Source organism: Lycium barbarum, chromosome 4 (genome assembly GCF_019175385.1).
Source record: "Lycium barbarum isolate Lr01 chromosome 4, ASM1917538v2, whole genome shotgun sequence".
NCBI lineage: Eukaryota > Viridiplantae > Streptophyta > Magnoliopsida > Solanales > Solanaceae > Lycium > Lycium barbarum.
Window position 1 is genome coordinate 13,884,904 of NC_083340.1, and position 20,402 is coordinate 13,905,305.

The 20,402-nt window shown below is 36.3% G+C and overlaps 2 protein-coding genes across 2 annotated transcripts; one reads left to right on the plus strand and one right to left on the minus strand.

Moving 5' to 3' along the window:
* The first annotated feature begins 1,054 nt into the window (after positions 1–1,054).
* Positions 1,055–2,738, plus strand: LOC132635279 (late embryogenesis abundant protein 6-like). The gene is made up of 2 exons (XM_060351607.1): positions 1,055–1,233; positions 2,406–2,738. Exons 1-2 carry the CDS (start codon positions 1,147–1,149, stop codon positions 2,664–2,666), a joined length of 348 nt encoding a protein of 115 aa, XP_060207590.1. The 5' UTR covers positions 1,055–1,146; the 3' UTR covers positions 2,667–2,738.
* A 2,553-nt stretch (positions 2,739–5,291) lies between these two features.
* Positions 5,292–10,451, minus strand: LOC132635278 (uncharacterized). The gene is made up of 2 exons (XM_060351606.1): positions 10,022–10,451; positions 5,292–5,775 (listed from the first exon to the last, which is right to left on the minus strand). The coding sequence occupies exons 1-2, from the start codon at positions 10,220–10,222 to the stop codon at positions 5,542–5,544; spliced, it is 435 nt and encodes a 144-aa protein (XP_060207589.1). The 5' UTR covers positions 10,223–10,451; the 3' UTR covers positions 5,292–5,541.
* Positions 10,452–20,402: the final 9,951 nt, after the last annotated feature.

Consider the following 20,402-nt stretch of genomic DNA (forward strand, 5'->3'; position numbering starts at 1 on the left):
GTATCGAAAGCTGGATTGGGTGGAATTTGTCCATTTAGCCTTTTATTTTGGGTTAAAAAGAGAGTTTACTTATCAAATTAAGAAATAATTAATTTTAATCTTTCAGATTTACCCCTAGTAAATATTATGTGATTAAATTTCAATACCTATTTAATTAGGACAGTTTAGTCAAATTATCTATTTTTTGTAGGAGTTAGTATTTTCTTAAGGGGTGTGTAAATGGTTAAGTGAACACTCCTTTTTATCCGGATAGAGTATGATGGAGGAGTAAACAATTAATTTATTATTTTCTTCTATTATAGTGCTCCCTTCGTCTCAAAATAAACGTCATTTTGGGGAAAAAGTTTGTCCCAAAATAGATAGTACTCCCTCCGTCACAATTTAAGTGTTTTAGTTTAACTAGGCATAAAGTTTAAGAAATAAAAAAAAAACTTTTAAATCTTTGGTCTTAAACTAAAGATGTGTCTAATGTATTAAACTGTTTTTTGAATCTTATGATTATAAACTTGTCATGCAGGATGCTTGAATTATCTATTAAATATAAAAAGAGACACTCTTTTTGGTACAAACTAAAAAGAAAAGTAAAACACTTAAATTGAAATAGATGTATTATCACTTTAGAAACTCAAGCCAAAAAAATAATATTTATATCCAACTATATTCTTATATTAAAAAACTATTTCTTATTAATAATGCTTAATTCTTTAGAAACAGTAAAAGTAACCTAATAAACTATACTATTTTTATTTTTTATTTTTATAAGCTTGAAATAAGCTAAAACAATGCTTAATTCCGGGACCAAGAAAGTATTTCTATTAGAGTTAGTCGTCTAGTGCCAATTATGAGATATTAAGATTTAATTCTCCTATCCATAAAGTATAGGAATTTATATATATGCAGAAAAGAGAGAGGGAAATAGTGATCAGACCGCTAAGGAGCCATGATCTGTTAGGTAGGCGTGGCATCAAACTGGAAGTTGGACGTTGCATGGTGGCCACGTGAAAGTTCTCATGGATATACATAATACATAACTGCCTTTAATTTATCTTCTGTTTATAGATCCTATACCTTAAATAAACTTATTGCAAAAGATAACAGCTTCAAGCTCAAAAACACTGAGTAGTTTTATCTCGGACGTACGAAGAGATGCATTCGGTAAAGGAGAAAGCAAGCAACGCAGCTTCAGCAGCCAAGGAACATGTTGACATCTTCAAAGCAAAAACTGAAGAAAAGGTCTCAATTCTAGTACTTATTTTCAATGTTTGTATAGTAGTACTAATACTCTTTTCTTTCATTTGTAGCTTCATACCATTAAAAAGAATAAGAATTAGGTATAAAAATTGTCATTAAACAATCTGTAGTTAATATATGTTGCAAATCTTACGAAAAATACTTGATTTCTCGAACAATTTCATAGCTTGAGGCATGTCAATTAAGACAGTGTCCTTAAGAATATTTCACCCGATATAGGTGTATTCTCAGGATTCAACAAGCTCTTCTAGTACAAAACTAGGAGCCAGAATTTAACAAAAATTTATGTAATATTATAAAACCCAGCAAAAGAAAACTAGGAGGAAGAAAACATGCTGATGTATTCTCACTTTTTCTTCTCAAAAAGAAAAACTTAAGAATGCATATATAGGCTATGATGAATATTCATGCAATATTGATAGCTAATTTAATAGCCCAAGAAAACGTGTACTGCCATCTCTTTGTCTCATAGCAAGTAACGTTTTACCATAATGGTATAGACATTCAATTGCACTAATTAAGGGAGGAATATGAATGAAGATTGACCAACAATAAAACTGATTACGGTTTTTGCTTTAAACCTTATTATAATGACTAATTAAGGGGCTGGTCATAAATTGAATAAATAATCAGACCCATATTTGAATGATATAATTAGGATAAACTAAATATTAAGAGAATGAACATTATTTTGGTAAGAATGAATTTGGACACTTCCATTTGAGATATTACATTCATTTTCTCAACAATATGATCTTTTGATTATTCATCATTAAATAGAATTAGAAAGATTTGGTCTTTAATTAACAACAGAAGTTGTCTGTTGCTAATTTCTATATTTTTTGTAGTGGTATTTAGTTTGCTGCTCTCTCCGTTTCAATTTGTTTGTCTTAATTTGCTGCATGGAGTTTAAATAAAGAAGATTTTCAAATTTTGGTTTAAACTACAGATTTGTGTAATGGACCAAATGTCATTTGAATCTGTCTAGAGAGTTACTAAAGTTACTACTAAATATACAAAGTGACAAACAAACAAATTGCAAGATGATGGGGGTAACTATGGGGTAAAGAGTTACTAAATATTGAAAGTGACGGTTCTTTTTTAAAGAGACAAACAAGTTTGAGGGATTAATATATGATGTATAAGTGTTGCAGGCAGAGAAGGCAGAAGCAAGGACAAAGGAAGAGAAGGACATAGCAGAAGAAAGAAGGAAAGCAAAAGAAGCAGAGGCTAAAATGGAGCTTCATGAATCAAAGGCTGGACATGCTGGGGAGAAGTTGGAAGGGAAGCATGCTCATCATCATATGGGGCATGCAATTGGAGGCCTCCATGGATCTGCTCCTTACACTGCCATTCCGGATACTGCTACCAACCCTCTTGGAGGTCACCATCATGGCCACCCCAAGACTTTTTAATTAATGTATAGTGGTAATTAATTGGTGTGGTTTACTAGTTATGTTTTGAATCAGATTTCTTAGTTTGTGTTTTTTGTAACATGTAATAGGACTTTATCCATGCTCGTGTCAGTGCAAATGTTATGTTACGGGCTGCCTTCATTGTGCCTTGGCGCCCGTAACCCTGCATGCCCCGAGCGGGCCAAACGAGTGTCAGCCGCGCTGGCAGTGCCAACCGCACAGGCAGTGCCAGCCCACAGGCAATGTCAGCCACACAGGCAGTGTCAGCCCCGCAGACAGTGTCAGCCGTGCGGTGCACCAACATGGGTTCCGACGGACCGGAGTCCACAATCATCATAGATATGCCCCATTGCATATCCTAAGAGTAGCGAGGAAGTTCAGCAAGGATCTGAGATAAGCCCACGGGTCGTCGACGCACGAGCGACCCCGTGCGAGCCTGAGTGTCAGTCCCGAGCATTTCCGAGCCACAGATGGAATCTTGGGATTTCGGGTGAACACACCCTTCCTAGGATGTTATTGAATATGCTTACCAAGTTTGGCGTCATTTGAACATCATTTACCCAAGGGCTTGACTTAGCCAAGGAGCAGTGTCAGTGTCAAAGCTCCTAAGGCCATATCGCGTTCCACGAGCATGGGAATGAGATGAAACTTCATGGAGGAAGTCAAGAGAAAGAGTTAGGAACAGACGGCGCTTCATTTGGAGTTCGAATCATCAAGAAAGACCAAGTGTGATTCTCGGGCAGAATCATGTCCAGTGCTAAACCTTGGGCTTTTCTTTTTAAAGCATATATAAGGGGGGCAGAGGTGTCTCAGCTCAGCCAGCCTCCCCCGTGCGTGCTACCATCAAGCCGTACTAAGTGAGCATCCTTGGGGGACAACCCCAAGGGCCTGCCTAGGCATCCCCAATGGATCCTAGGTACCCATACGAGTCACGCAACTCTATGGGCGGCGCTCGGCCACAGGCCAGCGTTGGGCGCCCAACGAAGGCCGGAGGCTTGACGTATGGACCGACCATGCCCTGCGGTCTATCCTTAAGAATGAGAAAGCCCTCCGTGCCGATTGAACACTCGAGGGACCTCTCCTAAGAGACTCGTGTGTTGACTTGTGAGCTTGGCTCATGTTCAGTCTAGCGAGCAAGGGTTCGTTGGCCTAGATGTGCAGTCGTGGGGCGACACTGCACCATGCAAGACGGAAGTATGTCGCGAGGGCCACATTTAGCAAAGCCTCATCATAGGCATACTACAAAGGACACACATGACACAGGCCAAGGATTCAAGAGTTGCCCTACTCAGGTGTCGCACCGCTCAGGTGCACAGGTGCCAGACCGGTGTCAAGCCTGAGGATTGGACTGTGCGCGCACCAGCGTCGCTCAGCACCAGGCGAGGGACTGTCATGTCCGTAGCCAACCCCAGGTGGGAGTGCAGGCAAAGACCCAACATATGAAACATGCCACAGGGGCATACTAGCAAGGCAAGGCCAAGGCCTTGACATCGACCCAGCGGCACCGCTGAAGCTAAGCCTCCAAAGCCATGGACACAAGATCGTGCCATGAGTCCTGGGACTATCATTAGGCTGGCTCGTAGTCCGCCTGGACTACGGGCGCCGCACGGGCCATTAGTGTACCGCTGACACTATGAAGGAGGCGGCCCGTGACAGTTATTATGTTTTTACTCAAAAGTTGTGGAATAAAATGATATATATGATTAATCGACTACAAAAGATGTCAAATTAGATCTTTTCAAGGACTGGAGAATTCCATTTCTCAACTACATGATGCATAACTAAGGCCCCTTTTGTCCATGGATACCAAAAAAAAAAAAAAAAAACTTTTTTTTTTGAAATTTTGGAGTTGGAGTTGTATTTGACCATAGTTTTTAAAATTGTAGTTTTTGATGAAATGTAATTGTAAAAAGGTGAAAAAAGTGAAATTTTGAAAAACAAGTTTGTTGAGTTTGTGGTATTTCGGAATACTACTTCAAATTGTATTCGGAATTCTCATGGCCAAATGTTGATTCCAAAAAAAAGTGAAAAAATTAAAGTGAATAATTATTATGGCCAAACAGGGCTAAAGCTTTTTTCCTATTCGTGGTGGTGCTTTTCTTTTGCTTGTCTTGTCATTTTGGATTGGATAAATCCCACACTTACTGAAACAGATGGACAACAATGATCAGGGTGCACTGACCTTTTTAGCCCTTGGTTTAGAATTGGCGTCTCATGTGTTGTCAGTCTCCCTCTGCACTTTGTATTTGTAGTCCTCTCCTTTCAGCTATTTCTATAGGCAACTTCAGGAAATTAAGATAGTTGCGGTTAATAGATTCAAGGCTTTGACCCTTCTTTTAGCATTGCCTAATATTTGCTCTATGCTCTATTCTCAGAAGCCTATATTTACTTCTCTGCTCATTATTCGCCTAAAATATTTAGAAGAAAATGAAGCCGTGAGACAAAATGTTAAATGATTATTTTTAAAACCAGTCAAAATATTACTTAAAAACTTTATTCGACTAAAATCTATGGGTATAGTTTGCTTCCTTTTATGCAAAAATAAACAAGCAGATAAAAGTTTGCAGAAGTGCTCGTCTAATATGCGGTGAAGTCACCATCGTGACTCTTCAATGATTCAACTACTGAGTATGAAAACCTAACATTTTGACAGTTCAATATCATGTATACATTGATAGTTTTTCGAGTACAATTATGCTGTTTTAAGAATGAAACCTTGCTTCCTGGCATCAGGACAGTTCTAACAAAGCAGAGATGAGAACATTGATTGCCCAAATAATATACCTTTAGTACTTGAGAATGAAGCAAAATAATGTACCTGCCAGCAGTAATTTAGTCAAATCTCAACCTCAAATATGATCAACTAATCACTGTATCAAATCCACTCCAATCTGCCTTGATGTTCCACTCGATGTTGAATTTTACCAGCAGCTGAGAGTACCTGGCTTGTTACCTTAGCAGGTTTTGTAGACTTCAGTTCGAACTTGGGATATTGCCTGTGGTGCTCTTCTGTGCTTGAGGGTGTGTCTCGAAGGATCTCAACAAGAAATTCATCTGCAACATCTCCATCTTCATCTATCCTAAGACGCTTGGCATACCATCTCAATCCCTGCGGCCCAGAGATAAAAATGATGATTGAAGATGTGCATTGACAATAACTAGTTATCCCCATTTCAAGACTATAAGAACACAAAGAGGGAAGATTCCACCCAATAACAGGAACATAATGTTAAGATTATATCCAACAAACAAATTTTTCTAGGTCATGGAAACTGTAAATGGAAAAAAAGCCACCGCTGAAGAACCATACATCCTTACTGCAGATGATTGCCAATTAACAGAGAAGTTTGATGAGTTTTTCACGACAACTAAACAATTTATTACCACACCACCAAGGGTGCAATCTGTATGCAGTACCAAAACCCCAAATAGAAGCAGAGCTTAACGACCTAAAAGTCCAAGACCAACAGAAATGAGCATAGGACGAGGTCTTCTACCAGCAACGGGGAAAATAATGCTCCCTCCATCCTCCATTCCATAGTAAGTGGTGTTTTAGGCTTTTCATTTTCTTTCAAAAGAAGTGGTGTTTTAGGATTTCAAAAAGAAATTGGTCTTATTCTTCCAAACTTACCCTTATTTATAATCAAGAATCATTTTTCTTTTTCTCGGTATTAATTAGAGGTAAGTTAGTAAAAACACTCATAATTTTCTAGGAGTAAGCAATTTCTTAAGGAGTTTGCATAAGCTAAAAACACCATTTATTATGGAATGGAGGGAGTAACACGAATGTAACCAAAATCCTCATCAAAGAAGAATGCACAGACAAGATAAATGAAGCTGCCCTAAGCTTAAGCTTCTACACCTCAAGTGGAACTAACAATAAGGAAGAAACCTCTTCTAGACAGGGGTGTATCCAACAGTTTAGCTATCTGGTTTTCAGTATAAAATTCACTAAAATTATTGAAAAATTTGAGCTACGAACCCATAATTCAGACAGGGTGATGGAATCAGTGGTTGAAACAGTAATCTTGAACCCATAAAATTAAAATTTTGGATCCGCCTCTACTTCTAGATAACCTCAACATCGTTCCAGACCTAGAAAATCGATTGCTGGACCACTGCTTTTCTCTTTCTTATTTTAGACACCGACAAGTTGTATACATAGGAATTGAGATTCAATAAGAAGTCCTCAGAGACGGATGAATACATGAATCAATAAAAAAGGCATTCTGGTTTAAAGCCAAGCCTTCAACTACACTGTGAGTTGGTCTCATCGCAAAGATGTGATCTCGCAAAAGGTAAATCGAAACAGTGATCCTACATAACCATCAAACTTTTGTTCAGTTAAAGCCAGTGCCTGGCTCTAAACTCTAAGAGTAGAAATACTCCCCTAATTGATGCTTTGTAGTGTTCTTCACACTTTAAATTGCCTAGAAGCAACAGAGGACCTTTTAGGAGGTCTGTGGTCATGTGCGCAAGCTAATTAAGTGTGTTGATAACAAAGAAATATGTATTTCACAAATCCAAAGAAGGAAAGCGGGACCTGCTCTCCTCCAAATTTCAGGAGCTTCTGCATGAGTGCCCCTTCTAAAGATTTTATTCTGTATAGATTTTTGAAATATTAAGTAATATGAGTTTCAATGACAGGAAGTTGAGAAGTCAAAAAAATATAGTGGTAAGAGTGACAAAGAAGTCTTACGAACAAGTTAAAGTGGCATTGATAGAATCTTACCTTCTCACTAGTCAGATGCTCCTCTTTTTCGTTATTCTCAAGAATCCTCAACAAAAACAAGTAGAGACTCATTACAGGCTGTAGAGACAAAACTCTTCAATTCCTAGCCCTATATCAAGACCAGTTGTTTTCTTTCAGACAGAAGAACTGATCTTTGTATGCCAAACAGAAGTGGAACTTCAGCAAACTTCCTCCAATGAAACTTTCAGCTACTAAATTACCCCAGCTCAAAAGCCCTCAAAGTCTAGGCTAGCAAACCATATCCTAATTCGCTAGTAATCCCTTGTATCTAAGTCTCGCATGGGGATACATGGCATGTCCTCAAATACTAACCAACCACCAAGTTAAACTAGCATTAGCAAATAGCCAAATAGGTAATAGGCTGAATACTTGTTTACTCATAGTCAACTTAATGTATAGTTGAAAGTCTCCATGAAATAATTCCATTAACTGGCCTAAAAAGGACCTCAAAGGAATTTCATTAACTGGCCTGAAAAGGGAATTGCAAATATAATCGTATGTGCATTGTGCACAACTGAGGATACATTAAGTATGTTTCAAGTACCCACTCTCAATTAATTTTCTTCAACTCATGCTTTGAGCCCTTTTACTGGTATGAGACCAGCTTTCTTTATACAAACATGAGACTTTTAAGATTTTTTTCCTTTTTCTGGGAAAATTAGAACACTTCGGAATAAAATGTAAGGTGCATTCTCATGCTGCAGTGCTCTATACGATGATGCAAAGCAACAACATTGACTGCCTTCCTTTCCCCTTTCATGGAGCTACTTTTAGATGCAACTTTTAATAAGTATTGCGTAGAGGCAAAAGAAGGTAGTTTCCCTGGCAAAGTACTCTTAATGTTGAACTAGCCTACCTCAAAGTACTGCATTACACACATAACTTTCTGCCAAGTGAAACCACTTCCATCTTAATTCAACAATTTGGATGAGAAGCAAATAGGAGAGCTTTCAATGACATTGAGATCTAGAAAGGTGAAATTCAAGCTCCTTTATCTAGCTTGGAGAAACTTTTGCGAGGGATGGATACCGAACTGGAGCAAACATCAATGATAGCTAGTTAATATAGTATTGGTGGCAATTGACTTGAGCCTTGGGGTGCTCCCTTTCAAGGTCTCAAGTTCGAAACCCACTGGGTGCAAACAATTTCTGAGGGCCATCGGACTGGGTAAAACCTGAATTAACCGTGGTGCACTTGCGGGAAACTCCTTGCCGAGGGCCTGTGCACCCCCGGGATTAGTCGGGGCTCTAAGAGACCCGGACACCCGGTGCTTAATCAAAAAAAATATAGTATTTGAGATCCTGCCAATCATCAAATTTACAGAAACCACTTCCCCTCTGACATGCTACTCTATCTCATTCCTAGCAGTCTAGCACCAATATTGGCACCTCCCTTTTGCACAAATTTCGACCACCTTGCACCTTCCACCAAATGGAATCTACTACATTAGTGAGTTTGGTCTGATTGGAGTTTAACGAGAATCCGGACAACCCTCTACCTGTTCAGATACATCGCTTCTTCAAGTTCAAGTTCTGCTAGTTACTTTCCATTTTTATGGGGGTAGGTGCTTGCAGCTCACTTGTTGTCTATTAAATAAGTCTTCCCTGCCCAGCCCCTATCAGTAATCTCAAGTAAAGTGAAATCTACATATACATACATATAAACTTTAGAATAACTAAGTTATGAGTGCCATTATTAGGAGAAATTATCCGGAACCGGGATTGCTTAGAACAAACAATTATTATAATGCATGCAAATTTTCAAGTATAGCTTCAATCAACAACCAAACCACTAACTGCTCAAAATACAATCCAGACCTAACCTCTAGAAGAAATTTAAACCAAAAAAGCCCCCTTCTCTAATTGTGTACTTCAATCAGTAACAAACATAACAAACTATTCAGGTGCATTGCATAATCACAAAACTAATGTTGGTTATCCAGCATATCTTTTCGAGATATTATAGTTACAGATAACAGTAATCCATTTACCACAATTCAAAAGTATCCAAATTATTTGGATAGAGTGGTTTGTTACATAAGAACTACACCCGCTGTTTCAAATTAAGTGTCCACTTAGCCTTTAACAAAACTGATGCAAGTATATGGCTCGATATACACGTGATATACAGCTGAGGTGGCAAGTGTTAGTTAAGTGTTCATTTCCAGAAGTTAGTTGGTTCGATATACTTGATATACGCGTGATATACAGCTGATATGGCAAGAGTTAGTTAACCACTCATTTCCAGAAGTTAGTTGAGCTGTCCCAAAGTTCCACGAGTTAGTTACAAGTGTAATTGATTGTAATTCAGTTAGTTAGTTGCTAAGTCATGATTAGTTCCATAAATACAATGTAAAGTGTAGAATTGAATCATCTATGATAATACAAATTACTCTTTTCTCTCTCTAATCAATTTCTTCTCATTTTGGCTAACTCTCGGGTTCTTAATCCCTCAACTGCTAAACAGATTCTTTGATTGAGTCCTAGATCTGTTAATTACTTGATTGAACTCAATTTGTGCATCGAAAACCCCTTAAATACTACCTAATTAATATAGTTTCTTGATTACATAAAAATTCACTTATCTAATTACGTTTATTTACCTGAACGCCACCATGGAGTAAACTACAAGGAACAAGGATAGGGGCGAATTGTGGTCTCTCAACGGGGACTTGAATAGGGACACTGAAACCTCTGCGGGGAACATTTTGAGCTTGAGCAGCTGCATCCACTGAAGATGGTGCTATATTACCTTCATCTCTAGAAAACCCTAGAAATCCAGATAGTCTCCTAAATAAACCCATAATCCCTCACTATGTACAGTGATATGCATTAGCGACGAAGATGCCGACCACTACAGAAATGCTCCGCCGATAAAAATGGGGATGTTTTGGCGACGGAGATATTGACGGAACGCCGATCTCGCCGGAAATACCAGTCTAAAGTGCGGCGATGACTTTACAAAAAAAAATTGCGTGGACTGTCCTTCTGCTCTTTAATTTTTGTCCCTCATTTCGCTGGTCTTTAATTTTTAATTTATGAGCTAAAGTAGCCTTGCACCAGAGATTACCGGGTTCGATTCCTAGCAGAGTTAAAAATAATAATAATAATTTTGCAAGCCATATGTTAATAGAAATATATGTCTATTCGAGTAAAGTTACGTAAAACCTATGTCGTGTCCGGTAAAGACTTGTGGAAATGAAATTCTGTCTTAATTTCGCTAGGTTCTACTTAGTTTGATAGAAACCTTTACCGTGTTCGGCATAATTTCTATGCGACTACATAGTGAATTGGCATAATTTCATATGAATTTGTGCCTTGCGAAAAAAAAATTTAATTGGGCGGAGATTTAAAGTCAAAACCTTGAGATATTTTCGACCATCTTTTTAAGCAAATGGTAAAAAAATTAAAGACTAGCAATTTGAGGGCTAAAAATTAAAGATCAGCGGCTTTGAAGGACAATCGTGTAAATTGGCCCTGACTTTACAAGTGCTGACCCGTGGAAAAAAATGAAATGCTTTTCACCAAACAATTTCTTTTTCTTTTCGGCAAGTACCTAACACATGAGAAAGTTTGACTGCACAATGTGATTAAAGTTTAAAAGACAGTGAAAGTATAATATTTAAAATTAAAAAAAAAACTTATTTTAATTAAATATATAAATGCCATAAAAAGCATGTATGAAGGAGTTGTCAGTAGTGTGAGAATAATAGGAAATACAAAGAAGCTTTCCATAACAAAGGATCAACATTGAGCCCTACTTGTTATCTGAATGATAAATGAGTTGCGATCCAAATTCACATGATCGGCATCCGACGAACCAAACTCAACTCCCGCAATTATGCTCCCATTATGTAAACGTGTCAACCGGTTCCGTGTAACCGGTTTTAACCGGTAACCGGACCGGTTAAACCGGAACCGGTATAACCGGTTAACCGGATATTAGTTAACTGATCCGGTTCCAAATTTTTTTTAACCGGAACCAGTTAAACCGGTTAAAATTAAAAAAAAAAAAAAAAAAAAAAAAAAAAAAGTAAAGAGCCGTTGGGCCTCGCCTCGGTAATGGACCGTTGGCAACGGTCCATTTGCAAAAATGGCCGTTGCCAAACGGTCATTTTCTTAATTTTTGGCCCCCAAATTATTATTTTTTTAACACTTTAACCCCTCCCCCACCCCTATATAAACCTTTCTTCATTTTCATTTCAATTCACTCTTCTTCATCTTTCTCTCAAATCTCAATCTCTCAATTATAGTTACTTTGCAATAATTAGCCACAAAGTCTTATTATAGTTTCAACTTTCAATTATTAATTTTGCAATTATAATATTGTTGGTGGAGTTGGTGATATTGCAACAATCCGAAGTAGCTTTGGTGGATTTGCAATTCTAGCCGTCTTCGCTTTGTTGGAAATTAATCCGGCAATTTGGTACCTTCGTTCCAACTCTGTCTTTAATTTTTGCAATTTAATTCTAGCAATTTATTTTTCAAAATTTAATTTACGCAATTTAATTCTAGCAATTTATTTTTTGAAATTTAATTTACGCAATTTAATTCTAGCAATTTAATTTGTTGTAATTTATTTTCTTGTGATTTATTTGATTGTGATTTAAATTATTTCTATTTAATAATGTCAAAGAGATTAAGACGTGGTGTCGGTAGTAGTAGTCGTACTGTTAGGGGTGCGCTTAATGAGGAAACTTTTGTGGAAGAAACACCTAATTTAGGTATTGATGTTGGTGGAAATAATCCACTTTTAGGTCATGAGGCAATGCAACAACATTTTACCGACACTTTTAATGAAGACTTAGATGATGATGATGATGATGAAACACAACCCCCCGAAAATCCCATAGGAGATACAGGTCCTGCACAATCACATACACAGGACAAACCGCCTAGAACTCGTAGGCCAACAGCTAAAGTTTGGAAATTTATGACTAAGGATAGGGAAAATCAATCAGTTACATGTACCCTATGTGGACAAGTATTTAGTTTTAAGCAAGGAACTGGTAAGGATGGTGGAACGGGTACACTAAATGCTCATATGAGAACCAAACATATGGATGTTTGGGGAGAGCAAACAGGTTCAAATGTGGGGGGGATTCAAATGACGATAGACCCACGAACCGGTAGAAATTTTAAGTATGACAAGAAAAAAGAACGCGTAGAAATAGCTAAAATGGTAGCTTATGATTGTTTACCATTTTCCTTTCCCTCGGGTTTAGGGTTTGTTACTTACATTCAACGTGTTATAACCCGTTATTTGAGGGTATTCCTAGAAGTACTTGTAGAGCCGATGTTATAGATTTGTTTAAAAAATATAGATTTTATTTGCGCCATGTATTTAATTCTTTAAATTGTAATGTTTGTCTTACCGCTGATTTGGGTCTTAGTATTAACCATTTAGATTTCTTTGCTATTACATGTCATTGGGTTGATGACAACTGGGTTATGCAAAAAAGAATTATAGCTTTTTTATACGACGAAGGAAAAGGTCGTCAGGATGGAAAATTTTTAGCCGATTCAATGTCTACTATAATGAGATTTTTTAACATTTATAGAAAAACACTTTGTATTGCTTTAGATAATGCTTCTAATAATACAAAGGCAATTGGTCTTTTAAAAAGAGAAATAAACCCTCCTCTAAGAAATATTTTTCATGTAAGATGTAGTTGTCACATTTTAAATTTAATTGTTAAAGATGGTCTTATGCATTTTGATGATTCTGTTCAAAAAGTTAGAAATGCTGTTGCGTTTCTTTTTTGTAATGCTAATAGGGGAAGAATTAGAGATTTTAAGAATGCTTGTGTGGAAAATAACCTTAGACCTAGGAAAATTCAAGTAGAAATTGAGACTAGGTGGAACTACACTTACATTATGCTACAACAAGCATATGAGTATAGGATTCCCATACAACAAGTTCACAACAAATATAATATTGATAGTGAGGATTGGTTAACTTATAGGCATTGGGAAGATGTTAAAGAATGTATTGAACTCTTAGAAAATTTTTATAATGCAACTCTTGCTTTTTCTAGACAATTCCATCCCACGGTAACCGGAATTTTAGCCTACTTAGCGGAAATAGCTAGAGTTTTACAAGTGTATAAATATAAACCCGATTATCAAGTGGCTATTTTTGAAATGATAATCAAATTTAAAAAGTATTTTTTTCCCATCCCAACTTTATTTATATTGGGTTCCCTTTTAAATCCTTGTTTAAAAGTGTCTTATACTAAAAATTTGGTTAGTCAAACTTATACATTTTTAGAAATTGAAGAGGGAGTTCAACCATCTTTAGCTGAAGCCGATCTCGCTATTGATGATGAGTTTAGAAAAGTTTTTACTCATTATTCTAGTTTGGAAGAACGTGCTACACCAGTTGCTCCACGCCCTACTACTTCTCATAGTAGCAAAAAGGGCTTGTCGGGTTTAAAAGTTTTACATTCACAGCCTACTTCTTCTTCTACTGCAAACTTTGATGAATTTAACTTTTATTTGATGCAGCCAAATGTGGATATCAGCCAACTGGATGAGGTGGACGTCTTAGCATGGTGGAAGAAGTACAAGGCAAGCTATCCGATACTTTCAAGAATGGCTCGAGATATCCTTACGGTTCAAGTATCAACCGTGGCTTCGGAGAGCGCATTTAGCCAAGGAAGACAGCAAATTGGAGACCATAGACATTCATTATCCGGCTTTAGCTTGCAAGTACTAGTGTGCATTCGAGATTGGATTAGATCGGAGCGACGCAACCAAAACTCAGAAGCGGAGCAAGGCGAAGAGGAAGAAATTGAAGATTTGATAGCTAGTGGACCGGACCAAATGGGAGACTTTGAAGATATTTCCATGACCGAATATGATGTGGGGGAAATTAACGAAATGGTTCAAAATTGGTGATTTTATTATTCTACTATTTTTGTATAACTCATGTATTATTTGCAAGTTAAAAAAAAATACAACTTGCAAATAAATGTTATCCAAGAATGAATAAAATATATGGCTCATTGAGCTTTCTTCTATTTACTTGTGTTCATATTTTTACTTTTATTAAGTTAGGAATATACCTAAAATATACTAAGAATATACTTATAAGTATATTAAGTTATATAGTATACTTAAACATATATAAGTATATATAGTATATATAGTATATAAGTAAGTATATATAGTATATATAGTAGTATATAAGTAAGTATATATAGTATATATACTATATATATTAAGTTATACACATATATAAGTATATATAGTATATAAGTATATATATTATATAAATATATATAGTATATATATTAAGTATATATTGTATATATAGTAGATATGTATATATAGTATATATATTAAGTTATACCTATATATATATTAAGCTATCCTATATATAGTATATAGTACATATATATATAAGTATATAGAGTATATAGTACATATATATAAGTACATATAGTATATATATATATATATTAAGTTACATATATATAAGTATATGTAAGTTATACATATATATGTGTACGAAAAGCACTATTCTGTATTGCTGACTTGCTGTTAGGCTGTTAGTCAGTAAATATTTAAACTTTAATTATAAAATTGTATAACATATGTAAATATACCTACAATATACAAATAAATACTATAATATATATATATATAATACAAAAAATAAAAATAAAAAATTTTAACGAATCCAAACCGGACCGGTTCCGGTTTGGACCTTAAAACCGGTTAACCGGAACCGGTTAAACCGGAACCGGTTAAACCGGAACCGGTTAGGCGGTTCCGGTTTTGGAACCGGAACCGACCGATTTCCTAACCGGTTCCCGGTCCGGTTCCGGTTGGAACCGGTTGACAGGCATACCATTATGTATGCAAAAGTAAAGCGCAATCATTTCCATAATGAAAATCATGCCTGCACTCCACCTTTGATTCAATTTTTTTATTATTATAAAGACGAAAGTTAATAAAAGTGAATATAACTTCATTCATGCATGCAATATGACTAACTATGGATTAAAAATTAAAGAACAACTAATATCTATGGAATCTCTACGAGGGGGAATAAAATAGTTAATCGGGGCAAATCTCGAAAACTCAAAAGAATAAGGGTAAATAGTTCTTCACGAACATATAGTAGAGTTTCACCACGAACATAAACATGAAAATTTATACTTTAACAAAGAGTCGTATATAATCTTACTTGTTACTTGTTCAGACAGTTTTCGATAATATTATACAACACGAGTTAACTTTTCTGCGATTAGTAGTAATCAGTTGCCATCTCAATGATGGACTTTAACCCAAATATCAACTTTGCCTTAGTATGTTCCCCTACATCGACATGGGCAATTTCATGATAGCATATATTCCCTCTGTTTCAATTTGTTTGAACCTATTTCCTTGTTAGTCCGTGCCAAAATGAATGACCTCTTTCCTAATTTGGAAACAAATTCACTTTATGAATGATTTACAGTCATACAAATTTTCAAGGCTTATTTTGAACCACAAGTTTCAAAAGTCTTCCCTCTTTCTTAAATGTCGTGTCCAGTCAAATGTGTTCATATAAATTGAAACGGATGGAGTATAACAATTGAATATCAATTTTCATTGTCCTAAATAATTCTCAAAACATTTAATATTTAAAATAGATTACATGTCTTTTAGCCTTAAAATATCTATTATTATCAAATCATGGTGTCATAGCCATCGAGATCATTTGATCAAAGCTCAAATGTAAAACGTTTTCTCAATTTATGTCATAGCATTTAGTCAATGAGGAACAAATCGTAAAGATCTAACGAGTGCAAATACAATTAAGTTTTCAAAGCATAACACTTTACATTTTCATTAAAACAAATATTAGTGGGATTGGCATTTGAAATTAAGTTCTTAAACCATTCCGCAATATGAAATTAGGAGAAAAAACTTAGGAGACATTAAATTTTATAATACCTCGATTCACTTTTCAAATCTTATTGATGGAATATAGGCATAAACAACGGAAGCAAATATTTAGGATCGAACTTACATGTAATATAGACAACACATAATCAAGATCTTAATCAAACAAAAAATTGATACTTATCTCTTGAAGCGTAAATGCAACCACGTATCTAGCCTTCAAGCACGAGCAAAAGCTCACAGTCTTCTGTTGTGTAACCCGAATAATACTAGAATTTGCGAAATTCATGTGGGCGAATTTCTATGGAAAGGTGTAGAAACTTGTAATGGTCGTCACCTCCTTATGGAATAAGACCCATCTTATAACTCCAGGTTTTAGGTTTACACCCTTTTTCCAAACCTGCTAGGTCTTTCTTTTCCACTAAGAAATAGGATTCCATTTAATTCGTTATTATTCAGGCACAATAGGGACCACAAAATTTAATTACGAGGCTTCCTATTATGAAATTATTTCGAAATATCTGAATTAATTTTACCTTAATAAATTACTAATTATTCCACTAAAAATTCGTAATTGCACTCTCAGTTCAATTTCGAAATCTTTCATTAAATCTATTTAACTCCTCATGTTAAGATTACGGATACCAATCAATTAAATTAAATTACTGGAAAATTAATTCATTGACTAATTAAATCCTTTATACTTCCGCTTAACTTATTTTATGTGACGGATACAAAATCCACCTGCAGGGTTTTCACATAAAAACTTATAAGCATCCATAAAGGGGTATCATCAACCTCAAAGTCGAGACATGAATTCTATCAACTAATTATTATTTCTCAAATGTATTTTGCCATTATCCAATTTACCAGGAATACATAGACCCGCAATTTAGTCGTACCTTTTAATAAATCAAAATAATGAACAAATCACATTGATCATAATAATCATATCAAGATTAAAAGTATAAGTACATTTAATGAGCTAGAGAGGTTGTTTTATATATTCAGTACAAAAATACTTATCTCTACTTGGTCCGTTCAATACATATAATGTCACGCCCCGAACCATGGCCTGGACGTAACACGGCACTCGGTGCCTGACTGCATGTGACCGAGCGAACCACATGGCCTGCTGAATCATCATGATACATAACATAAGCGGAATATAACGTGAATGCATGATGAGCCTTTATAAAACATGCTAAGTCATAATACTTAATAGAATACTTGTTTAAACATGAGTGAGCCAAATTGGCTATACGACTCCAAATGTCTGACATGACATAACTGACTTGTCTAGTCTATGAAACCTCTATCATGAGTCTGACTGGAAAACATACTTACTGGGACAAGGCCCCCAGCATACCTTTAGATGCAAACTAAATAAAGAAATACAATGTCTAAACCCCGAATGAGATGGGGCTCACCAATAAGCTGGTACGTGCAAATCCTAATGAGCAGAAGCGTCGTCCTGTAAATCCGTACCTGCATCGTGAAATGCAGGCCCCCGGGCAATAAAAGGGGACGTCAGCACATTGAATGTACAGGTATGTAAAGTAACCGAAAGAAACAACATGGGACATGGAATAACATGATAAGAACTGAAACTGAAAACCTGGACATGAACATGAGCATGTGTACATACGTATATATATAACATAAGTAAAAACATGATAAGTAGGGAGACCATTTCATAAACCGACACATGATATCACCATGTGGATATGTGGAGTCTGGTACCTCGCCGGACCAGCAGAGCCCCTATACCTTGCCAGGGTATAAGGTGGTAACATGCCTGATGGATCCATTCAGTGTAAAATTAAGGTATTGTCCTAACTGGGCGGAGCGATCCTTGTCCTATGGTGGCTACATAGTTTCAGGCTATCTGAGCCTTCTCGGTCATTCGTGCAACTCCCAAAACATGAACATAATATAGTTGGCTAAGAAGCCCATGACTTTCGTGAATTAACTTGTACTTGTCTTGTAAGCATGATTTCACGAAATAACTTGTAAACATGGTTTCATGAAATATCTTGTAAACATGTTCTTGATTTATGAGTAATACAATAGTTCATAATCATATATTTGTAATTGACTTGAAAACATGCTTGTAACTTGCAAAATAAAATCATGCAGTTTCATATGAACGTAATGAGAACACATGAGGAAGAATTCATGATTCATGGATTAAGCTAGGTTTCCTAATATCCGTAATGGAAGATTAGGAATACAATAACGAACATAGATACAAAATGCATGTACATACATACATAATTACGGGCTACCAATATGTTGGGTTTAATGCCCTAGGATTTGAACTTCATAGATTTTACAAAACGGATCATGGGGAAGAACGTAGAGGTTCCCACATATGGATGGAAGTTCTACATACCTTAACTTCCTGCTTTTGAGCGTATCACAATGTCCTCCAATCCCTTCAACTTTAATCTATAGCAATACAGGTCATAGGGATTCTATATTAGCAACAATATCCATGCTTTGTTCATCTAAGCATTTTATCAAACACTTGGTGGGCATGAAGCTCCACAACCCTCATTAATGGTGTTTTCTTCACCAAATCCCCATGCTATTACTTCTAGCTAATTCTACAATCTCAATTAGATGTAATTAACATCATTCTTCATCACCCATATGAATACAACAATCCCAAGTCAACAATCCAACAACTCTAGCATAGTTCATATAATTCTCTTCATCAAACCCAATTATTATTCTCCCAAGAATTCATCAATTCACAACTATAAATGATTAGGGAGTAGAAACATTACCTTTTATGAGTAGTCACCACGAAATCAACATCCCCAAGTTCTATTTTTAGCTTAGAATGACGGCAACAACTTGTACTACACTTTATCCTTCACGAGCCTCGGGATTCGGGGCCTTCAACTTGGTTGATTCTCTACTTTCTCTCTCTAACTCTCCCCTCTCTCTATCTCTCTCTCTAAAATCTGAAAATGTGATGAAATGTGGCTGCTAGGGTTAACATTTCCCTTAAATACCAAGGGGAAATGGGTTTGACCCAACTTGAAATCGGGTTGGGACCTTTCTGTCTTAAAACGTCCATATCTCCCTATCCCGATGTCACCTGTGGGCCCACGACCTATGGTTGGAAAGGTATTTCAATTATCTACAACTTTAGTTCTTTGATTTTTCCCAAATTTCCCAATTTATGATAGGGTTATGGCCTCTCGAAGTCAGGTGACCCGAAACGTACTTACGGACCAAAATACACCCCATGTTACGGTCCCGTAACACGAAGTACGGACCGTAACATAGTACCGTACCTTGGTGAAAATTTCCAGTGAGGTTCTGGAAATTTTTGGTGTGTTACGACTCACTGTTACGGCCCGTAACACGTGTTACGACCCGTAACGTCCACCAACACAGGCGAAATTTCCAGCGAACATGCTTCATTAAAATGGGCATAAATCTTTGTACAGATGTCCGTTTGACCCCCATAATATACCGTTGGAAAGATATTTCAAAGGGCTACAACTTTCATCAAGGAAGCTTTCTCAAATTCCCAACGGATTTTCACGAAATTTGACTGGAAGGCAGACGTATCAAAAACTTAGCCGATTCTATAGGACTTCAAGTGCCTTACTATTAGTCATATTGAGACGATCATATCTCCTTGCTCCGATCTCTGATTGGCTTGGTCCTTATATCGTTAGAAAGCTATATCTACATAATACAACTTCATTGAGGGTACTTTCCCAAATTCCAAACCGATCAAGGAGTTATCGCTGCCCGAAATAGGCCTATCAACCATTTTTGCAAAACGTTCAAACCTTCAGTGTTCCACTAGAACTCTAATGATATGAGCTTAAACTTAGTTTCAAGATGCGGGGTGTTACATATAAAATGTACTAGCACAAGAAGTCGGAACATAATGAAGATAATTATATTTAATCTTGTGCTACAATCATACCGATAGCTTTATCCAATTTCCATCTTAGATTGTGAACATAAAACTTTATACTTATAAGAACCGATGATTTAATCTTCCGTGTATAAGTTAAACTCTATACGCTAAATCATCTACTATATATAAGTAAAGGACAC

Excerpts from the sequence above, each read along its gene's own strand:
- LOC132635278 (XM_060351606.1), bottom strand. The coding sequence starts at position 10,222 with ATGGGTTTATTTAGGAGACTATCTGGATTTCTAGGGTTTTCTAGAGAT. Across the intron at positions 5,776-10,021 it reads TACTCCATGGTGGCGTTCAG|GGATTGAGATGGTATGCCAA; the intron begins GTAAATAAACGT and ends TCTGGGCCGCAG.
- LOC132635279 (XM_060351607.1), top strand. The coding sequence starts at position 1,147 with ATGCATTCGGTAAAGGAGAAAGCAAGCAACGCAGCTTCAGCAGCCAAG. Across the intron at positions 1,234-2,405 it reads AAGCAAAAACTGAAGAAAAG|GCAGAGAAGGCAGAAGCAAG; the intron begins GTCTCAATTCTA and ends TAAGTGTTGCAG.